The sequence below is a fragment of the Haplochromis burtoni genome, unplaced genomic scaffold (genome assembly GCF_018398535.1).
Source record: "Haplochromis burtoni strain Fernald_Lab_line unplaced genomic scaffold, NCSU_Asbu1 Contig_352, whole genome shotgun sequence".
Taxonomy (NCBI): domain Eukaryota; kingdom Metazoa; phylum Chordata; class Actinopteri; order Cichliformes; family Cichlidae; genus Haplochromis; species Haplochromis burtoni.
In genome coordinates, this window is record NW_024582713.1 from 496,042 (window position 1) to 506,047 (window position 10,006).

The window sequence follows — 10,006 nt, forward strand, 5'->3', positions numbered from 1 at the left end:
ATGCCAGCATCTGAACAGGGACTCAAACCAGCAACCTTTAGGCTACTAGTCAGCTGCACAGGCCTCTGTACTTGATTGTCTGCTTCGTGCATCTGTTTGTTTAACGGATTAAGCTAGAAAAGACCCTGCTGTTATTTTGTTTCTATCTAAACTTTAATATGTTACTTTAGATTGAGGCTTCCTCCAGACCAGCAGGTGGCGGTGTAGTTTTCATGCAGATAAGAAGCAGTAGAATAAAAAGCAGAGGGAACTAAACAGGAAGTGGTGGATGAGCAGCAGCACCCATGCCTGCAGGAGCTGTTGGGAGCGATGGAAGATGCAGAGTTTGAGGATATTTTAGATGACTGGTTTATCGAGTCACTGAAAACGTGAGTAAACTTTTTACTTTGGTTGAAACGTCAAGTTTGTATTTTTATTACTACTTGCTAACTAACATTACCAGCTTTGCAAAGCAAACTCTTAATTTTAGGCATTTTACCCCCCAGCAGCTTTAGATTGTTAATAAGCACCACAACAAAACATTATTTAAATATATTTATGTTTATATTTAATTTATTTAAATTCGGCTTACGGATATCTCACCTAAAATTTAAATAAGCTCCAAATTGTCACATTGTATTAGTTCATCTCCTACACTTATTACTCGTGGTTTAAGAGGTGTTATATGTGTGATTCATTTTCAAAATAAATTTAGTGAATTCGAGTTTTATAATCTAGACGAATTATATGATATGATGTCTCGACTGTAGGAATCAAGTTGTAGGTAAAAAGAAAAATGTTCGCGTTGATTCTGTAGACAGAAAATATTAAATATCATAAATTGTGAATGAAGTCTGGTGTCACGGTTAAAAGGCCTATATTTTAAACAGTACGATTCTGTATCCCTTTATTGTACATGATCAACGACATGCTGGGTGCTCCACAGGGACTAAATATTTAGACAACAGGAATAAATACCAAACAGCACTACATACAAAGGAGAAGGCGCACAGTAAAATGGACATTTGCAAGGAGACACCAAACAACTTTAAATAAACATCAGGAATGCAGCTGTAGGGCTGTTTTTGAAAGGTTTGCATATAAAACTAAGGCAGAGTGAATTTATATTTTTCTGAATTCCTTAAAAAAACCTTTTTAACTCATTATACTTTTTAAAATCTTATAGAGTGACTACAACAAACATAAGGTGGGCTCACCTTCACTTTTGACTGTAGCGCTCAAAATCACGTCACGTCAAAATTAAGTTTCACTGTATTTTATGTTAAACTCTATACAGAAATTCACAAACCTTTTTCCTTCAGGTACAAAGACCTTCATGTGTATCAGCTTGAACATCCCACCCAGGTCCTCGAGTGGACGTCAGGGAAGAGTAAGTTGATCTAATAATTTAAAATATGATGATGTGGCTTGAAGAACATGGTTCTGATTTTGCTGTTATAGAAGACAGCTTTTCAGCTCTTTCTTCATTAGCCAAATCATTTGTATTAATCGTTTTTTTTTTTTGGTGTGTTTGTAGGCGTCTGTGTCGCAGGCTATAGTCAGTCCAAAAATGAAATTTTAGAACTTCGCTTGCCGCTGAAACTTCTTGCTGATGAAAATAAGGTAAAAATCAGAACATTAGTCCAAACTTTGAGTTTATTTTTCTCTAGGAGGCGTTTCAGATGTTACTCTGAACTTTTCCTGTTTGCTGTTGTGTTCAGAGTCTCTGCGCAGAACGGGACTTTAAAGTTTCCCATGGTGGTTTCACAGATGGTCCGGTTCGCTGCCTCACACACATCCCTGGAACAAGGTGAGTTCAGACCAGTGCTGGATAAATTACCCTTATAAGTAACATGTTACATTAAAGGTACGGCCAGTCATTTTTGAGGTTATTTAATAGAAACAACTTCCAACAGAGTGTTTTGCAGCTTATGGAAACCGCCACGTTCCTCCCCTGTATTTGTAGTAGCAGCCACTAAGGACTTCACTTCTGACTAAAACTGCTTTATGCATGTGACAAAGGCAGAGGAGAAGAGAAGTCATAGGCATTCCTACGGTGCAGTGGAGCGACACTAAAATTCGTACCTGCACCTTCATACTCAAGATATGTTTGATCACTTGAGAAAAGGTCAACTTGACAAAAGAAATGAAAACGGGAAGGGAAGAGACACACGACTTAATTAAAAATCATCCTCTTCCTTCTCACCTCAAGCCTCATCTCCTGAACTGAAGTCTGGGCTTTAACACAACAACTACAGCTGGTTATAAGTTAATATTAGTGAAAATCTCTTTGAAGTGCATCTAACACCAGCTAACAGCGGGAAAAACAGCAGTGCGACCAACAGTTAAGTATATCCTCAACTACTCTCCTCAGTTTAGCTGTCATCAATCAGAAGTGAGCTTCTCTGACTTATTGGCCTGTACTGGACTAAGAAGCATCCACATCCATTTCCTCTGGAGGAGACTGTAAAACTTGTAACTGGTGAATGTTTATCAGCCAGAATTGACAGCTGAGGTAAACAGAGGACTGACAGCCAGAGGCAAAAACAGAGGCAAAAACTCTTCTGCAGAGCCAGTCCAAACATGGCGTACAGTCTGTATCCAACGTTTTTGATCTCTGCTGACTAAAACATGTCTGTTCTACAGCAGCTACCATAGGTAGGATTATACACTTTTAACAACTATATAATTTGGAGGGTTAAGGAAACAACTCAGTTGACTACAGTCTACAATTTACTTCCATTATAAAGTAATCTGTGAGATTACAGCCTTATCTGCTGAGAAAATTAACTCCTTAACAATAATAAATACAACATTTCCCAAGCTCACGGCTGTATCCCAAGAAATCAGGGAGAGACAGAAACTTTGCAGATCCTTCAGGCTTTTATTCAGCAGCAGAAAAATGTAACATTTTAACAGTTGTTGATTAATTCTTTGAAAAGTACTTACCTGCTTATTTAAACTGCAAACAAGGCAGTAATTGGAGTACTGTTACTTTGTTTCATCAAACACTGGTTGTGACCCACTTCAGGGAGAGAAACTTGCTTCACTCTTTCCAAGGTTCTCTAATCCACACGATGCCTTTTCCTGCACCAAACTTTGGTTTCAAAGCTTCTTTTTGGGGAATAATGAATGAAAAGAGGTCTTCTTCAAAAAAGGCACACTGAAAAGCACCCAGCAAGGCTGGAGCACAGAAATTTTTATTCAGGTACTCTTTATATTTTCTACAGTTCAGTTTATTATTATTACCTATCACGTATTTAACACATTAACAGATTTATAAAAGTACAGAAGGTCAGTCAAGAGCAATTCAGAGTATTGATGAACTGTTTAAAGGTTTTAAGCCTAAATCCTAAACATAATTCTTCAGTTGTCTAAAAATCATCATAATTGTATTAAACTTGTTTAGACTACAAAATTACTTACAAAAACATTTACTAGATGAGCTGATAATGACAATAATTAACTTTTAACAAGTCATTGCACCAGAAGAGGTGACATATCGTACATCATGGTGCGGTGCACAGTGTGGAGGGTCTGTGTTTTGTAGTTGTTATAGGTGGTGTGAGTCAGTGCTTGTGTAGATCTTTAGATCTGATGGTAAATGTGAGGGGACGATATAATCAGTAGCTTCGCAGCCTTTTGATTAACGTTCTGTTATTTCGGCAGGTGTGCTGTGACCAACGACGGGCTGAGCTCCGACCTGCAGGTGTGGGACCTTGGAGGAGAAGAGAGCGGTGAGTGTGATTTTCCCTGAAGCTCTCCTGCAGGACTGCATGTTTAAAATGCATGTGACTGCACTCAGGGTTTTTTCAAAGTACAAAAGTTAGGCACTTACCTAAAACATTTTATATAAGAGAAAAATAATGACAAAGAGAAATTTAGTAAGACAGGTCAGATAACCAACAATAAACCAGAACAAAGCATAAAAAACATGAAATTAAAGCCAAGAAAAAGAATAGGAATTAGATAAAATTAAACTTAACAGCAGTCCAGTAAAATTAATTAAGACCAAGAACTAATTATGAATAAAAGCTCACTTAAAACCTACAGAGTAGAATTTACTATCAGTCAAAAACTTGCAAATCATCGCTGTGATTAACGGTGATTTTCAGTGATATGAATTTAAAGTGACATGATCTCAGTACAAAAAGCACCAGATTTTCTGGGCATTATGAGCTGAATGTATTCATCTAAATGCAAAAAGGTTCTCACTTATGATAATGTTTCACAGAGTGCAATAAAAAATATTCAAGGCCTTTTTAAATGCAACTCTTATCTACAGAAGCTGTTTTGAGACGACTCACTGAATGGATGAACCTGTTTTATTCAAGGTTAATGACTTAACTAGTAAAAATCACTGAATCATAACAGACTAGATCATAAAAGAAACTTTTCCTGTTGAATTCAATATTTATTTATACAATTTTTTTTTGGGGGGGGGGGAGATTTTGCTGAAATAGATTGAAGTTAAAATTGTTTCTGTTGTAGCCCAAAGAAGACAAATATAGGAGGGAACCTAACCTGAGAGAAGAGTATTTGTATCATATCGTGCACATTTCCTGTGTTGAATTGTTCACCAATAATAATTGAGACCAATTCTTGGACATCAGAAAGGTGGTCAGACGTTGACTGCCCAACCACTGTTACAGGGTTCAAATTGATTCCTGACACCTGATACTTCACGTGTCTGACTGTCTTAATTTAAATGAAAGTGACGTTTAGACAGACATCGCCACCAATTAATGCAAGTTAAAAAAGATTTTTGACTAGATTAGAGCAGTGAAGCCTGGTCTTGTGGGGTTTCACTTCACGTACGCTTTCAATTTCTGACCTTTAACTGTGTTTAATATGAGAGTTTGCTATTGTAATAGCATGTATAGGAAGAAAATACACAAGGGAATAATAGGTCCCTTTTCCTGGTTTACAGCAAACAAGGTAAAGGGAATAATTATAAAAATGTGGTGAGGCACTTCTGACAGTGTGACTGGTTTTCTTTTCCTTGTCATCCATGACAGATGTGATCAGGAGAACAGGAAGTATTAAAGGGAAAAGGAGTGCTTCAGAGAGAGGCAGCAGGATCGCAGCTCGACCCTCGTCAGCACCACAAGTTCTTCACGGAGCTCAGATCAGCGACGTCCAGCTGACTGAACTCGCATCAGGAGAGACTCTCTATAAACTGGGTAACCCCACATTTACAGTTATCAGTTTATGTTCACGCTCGCCTGTGAGCATGGAGACTATAAGATTGGTTTAGTTTGTGTCTTATTTAAGTAGAGGTGAAAACTTAAGTCGAAGTGGTGCTTTATGCAGTTTTGTGAGACTGTTCATCTCACTGTTGTGAGATGTTGAAATTTGAGAAATGTCATAAATGCTTAAAAAAAATTGGGAGACATAGTCTTACTCTTTCTCAAGAAAATATAATCTAGATTCAGATTTCCATCAGCATCGAGACTAATCGTGAATGGCAGCGTGAAAGAATTAAAGTGACTTTGTGTGGTTTGTTTTATGCTCAAAATCTAACTGTATTCTTACTTTTGGTAAACTGGTTGTCTCTCCTACTAATACTATAGTAATGTAAATCATATTTGTAGTAAAGTTTTTATAATGAAAAGATAAACTGTTCTTTACGTATAGTTTTTCTTAAAACCGTGTAAGTATTGAGCTTACAGTTGGACTGGGATACAATCACTGTTTGTGAAGGACATCTAAGATTTAGTGTCACATGAAGATGAAAAAAAAACTGCATGTGTTCCTGAGGAGAGCGAGGACAAAAGCTTTCTGTGCAGCCAGGAGATGTTTTCCTGCTATTCTTTTGTGGCTCGCTTAAGTAAGTTTGATCTAGAAAGAAAGGCTGAGCTGTGTTATGATGCAGTATTATGTTGTAGGCCACCCACTGTAACCCCTAGGAAGATCTGTAACTTTCCATTTCTTTTCCCTGCTTTATTTTATTTATTTTTCCACACAAAAATAGTTTGCTGAAGCTCTGAGTGGAGGTGAGACTGTGGCTTTAAGGCCTGGAAGTAATACAAGTAAAGTGAGCAAACAATAATTAATGTTCCATGGTTCCCAAAAATTAAAAAAAATAGTTGGCATCAAAGAGAGCGTGCATCCATTTTTTTTCTTTCCCCATGAACCATTTGATCTATAGATGCTCCAAAGTAGTAACCACTGCTTCGCTGCACGCTGCATATTATCAAATGTTAGCAGTTTCCTCACCACAGTCCTTTCTCTGCTTGTTTCTGATCATTATGCACAGCCAGTGCACCAAAACAGGGCCAACAAACGACCAGCCTGATGTTTTTGTTTCTGAGCACTTTGCCTGTAATTGTTGCAGCAGGAGGGCCATTAAATGCTCTTTCAGCTGGGGGTTTCCTCAGCTGTTCAGTTTCAAAACACTGATGTTCTAGTCATAAAACAATCTCTGCAGCAGACTGCAGTATGTAATCTCTCTGTAATGTGTGTTTTGAGACATTTTGCGTTGTTTTGTCCCAACAGAGACAGACTCAGCAGATCCTCTGAGTTCCTTACAGTTCGTGAGTGACACGGTTTTCCTCGCCGGCTGCTGTAACGGGAGTGTTTACGTTGCCGATACTCGGACGTCTGCTCCTCCTCAGCTTTCACATTCACCATCTTCAGACGAGTCTGTCATCTGGTGGACGGATGCTGCTGCAGGTCCACATCCGTCCAGCCGCAGGGTCATCAGAGTCTCCTCGTCTGGACAGGCGGTGGTTTCAGACTTGAGAAATCTGGGAGGGGCGGGGTGTCAGGCTCAGCTAGACGTCCAAACACCAGGCCGCTGCAGCCAGGTCAAAGTGTCGTGGGCTCCAACACTGGATGACTGTATCTCAGTGTCAGGTCAGTTTATACAAACAGTTTTTTTTCAGATGTTGATGTTTTCTGTAAGTGATCACGCTGAAAAACCCTGTTTTATCTGCACACTGATTAACTAAATAATACTAAGTAATCTGTCACACTTGCACAGATGTATATTATATGATGTTTCTGTACCAATCTCAGGATCTGCAGAAACTTCAATCTTTAGGAAAACTACATTGGCTTAGCTCAGCTAAACAGTGATGAGCAGCATACTTGGCTCTGTTCAAACTGACACAAATTTAATTTGAGCTTTAGATTTGATAAATACAAAAAATGACATAACTTACAATTTAATTTCTTGACATCCTATTAATCAGGGTGTTTTTCATTGCTGTGAGAAATCTCACCTTGGGCTGCTGAATCAGCTTCTCCTTTCCCTCCACCTTTCTTTTCTTATTTTCTTTTGTTCACCCCATCAGCTGTAAAAGGCTGACAGGGTATTGGTGTCACCCTAGCAGGTGGGCAGGCAACAACTCAAGAGTGAAGCTACGTAGTCATTCCAAATTCTGATAAACCTGTCGCTGTTATTATTATTGTTATTATTAGTAGTCATATTATTATTAGTATTGTTACCTTTTATCTCAAAAAGATTTGAAAGAGTAGTTGTAAAACTGCTAACTAATCATTCTCAGAGGAATGGCTAATTTGAAGAGTCAGGCTTCAGAGTTCATAATAGCACAAACAGCTTCATTGAAGGTTACAAATGATCTTCTTATGGTCTCTGACAGTGGACTCTTCTCTGTGCTTGCCCTGTTAGAACCTGAGTGCAGCATTTGATACTGTTGACCATAATATTTTGTTACAGCGATAGCGTTCCACAGGGTTCTGTGCTAGGACCAATTCTTTTTTTGCATTATACATGCTTCCTTTAGGCAGTGTCACTAGAAGGTATAGCATACATTTTCACTGCTATGCAGATGACACACAGCGTTATAAAACACACCAATTAGTTAAACTGTAGGATTGTCTTAAAGACATAAAGACCTGGATGACATCTAATTTTCTGCTCTTTAATTCAGAAAAAAACTGAGGTTATTGTAATATGGTATCTAACCTGACACTTACTCTAGATTGCATTACCTTGGCCTGCAGTAACAGGCAGGATATGTCCTTCAACACACATATTAAACAAATAAATAGAACTGCTTTCTTCTATTTGCACAATATCTCTAAAATTAGAAATATTCTGTCTCAGAGTGATGTTATGAAACTAGTTACTTATTACTTCTAGGCTGGACTACTGTAATTTGTTATTATCAGGATGCCTGGGCTTACTCGTAGTTCCTAGGGTAGAATGGGAGGCAGAGCCTTCAGCTTTCAGGACCCTCTTCTGTGGAACCAGCTCAGAGTTTGGATTTACTTTTAAGAGAAGGACCGATATGAAGAACTCTGGTTAGAGTAGTGGTGCTGTGACAAAGACCTGGATAAGCTGCAGAAAATGGATAGCTGTCCAATTGTTTTGTGGAATGAGTTTAATTTGGACCTCTGCCTAGATGTAATTTGATGTTAACTTTATAAAGACCCAACAGTAACCCTGCGAAGCTGTGATGTCAAATACTCATCTTACAATTCAGCTGATGTTGATATTCATTATGCGCTCTTCTTTTAGTGGGGCTAAATAGAAGAGTGTCAAGTTTGAGGAACGGGCTTAGGGCAAAGAATTCAATTAAAATGTATCCAGTAAATACATCTTGCAGACTGAACTGACTAACTTAAAACAAAAGATGAAGAAAACTCTAATTTTGTACTTTTTTTTTTTTCCCCTTTTTCTTTTGATGAACAGCTTTGGCTGATTTTTCTGCAAGTATTCGTAGAGAAGTAACCTTTTTGATATTAAAGAGACCGTGTGACCTTTACTGTAATGCCACCTTCAGGACAAACTTGACATTTTCAGCCTCACTTGTGGGGAAAATGAATCACCGTAGCCTTTCAAGGCCACTAGTTGGCCTTTGTAATATTAAAAGTACTATAGTGATGGGTGTAAATAAACCAGGCGTGTACACTGGCTCGTGCAGAAAATAATAGGGGGGGGAAAAAAAAGTGTCACGCTTCAAAGAACAGAAAATAACCAACATGTGTCACAATGTGTTGTGTAGGATAACATAGCCTTACCTCATTTAAGAAAGAAACAGCCAAAGCAGCATCTATTTCTAGACTGTTGCTGCTAATGTAAACATTGTCTGATATGAGGAAGTTCGATTTCAATGAGATCTGCCTTGTGAATTGCTCATTTAATGTTTGGATAAAGATTTTTAAAATTGTCTGTTACGGTTCTCAGTCATCTAGGTCATCGTAGTCTAAGGAGCTTGGAAAGCGAAGCGTGTGGACTTCTTTAAGTTTTCTTGAAGACGTTTCACCTCTCATCCGAGAAGCTTCTTCAGTTCTAAGCACAAATGGTGGAGAGTCCCAGATTTTAAGCCTTATGGGAGTGTCCGCAAGAGGGTAACGGACCCTCTATTGATCCTCTATCTAATCACTTTAGCCAAGGTGTGAAAATGGGTGTGGGTCACAATCAGCCAAGGTTTCGGGTGGACCCATAGTGATACCTTGGCCATATGAAATCATGTGCTTTCAAATGGTTAAATGGCCCAGGACGTGAGTGGGCGTTAAGGCGTCTGGGCAGGGATCTCAAAACTGGATTATAGATGGAAGACAGTTGGTGTCGTAAACCACCGCCTCTGTTCAAAAATGGTCGCTCACAGTGGACATAAATGGCTTCGTTCACTCCTTTCAAACCATCGGTCTTCTCTGTCCAAAATGTGAAGATTGGCGTCCTCGAAAGAGTGACCTTTAGATGCAGATGGACCGCCGAGTCTTGCCCGTGGAGGTGGCTCTTCCATGTTGTGCCATGCGTTTATAAAGTGGCTGTTCAGTCTCTGCAATGTAGAGTTCTGAGCTTTCCTCTCTGTACAGTGCAGCGAGGAAAACTCAGACCTCATTATTTGCATCACGTCACAGTGGAGCCCCCAGCATGACTCAGGATTGAGTTACGGTTCTGTGTAGGTGCATGGAGGTGCATGTGCGTAGGTTAGATGCTGACTGGTTGAAATGATTTGAACAGTCATGTAAAAGAAGACACGGAGGAAGTGAAGTGTTTTACAAACATGGCCTCTGAAATTACTAACAGAAACATCCAAAGATTGAAAGG

At 38.9% G+C, this 10,006-nt stretch overlaps 1 protein-coding gene across 4 annotated transcripts in view; it reads left to right on the forward strand.

The window, feature by feature from the left end:
* Positions 1-10,006, forward strand: part of wdr73 (WD repeat domain 73) — a 31,406-nt gene that overhangs the window by 12,656 nt on the left and 8,744 nt on the right. For all 4 annotated transcript variants that reach the window (XM_014340746.2, XM_042228797.1, XM_042228798.1 and 1 more), the window contains 7 exons: positions 171-368; positions 1,302-1,369; positions 1,517-1,602; positions 1,701-1,789; positions 3,649-3,716; positions 4,998-5,162; positions 6,478-6,837. In XM_014340746.2, the coding sequence (XP_014196232.1) occupies positions 310-368; positions 1,302-1,369; positions 1,517-1,602; positions 1,701-1,789; positions 3,649-3,716; positions 4,998-5,162; positions 6,478-6,837 (895 nt within the window). In that variant the 5' untranslated portion in view covers positions 171-309. The remainder of the gene's footprint in view (positions 1-170; positions 369-1,301; positions 1,370-1,516; positions 1,603-1,700; positions 1,790-3,648; positions 3,717-4,997; positions 5,163-6,477; positions 6,838-10,006) is intronic.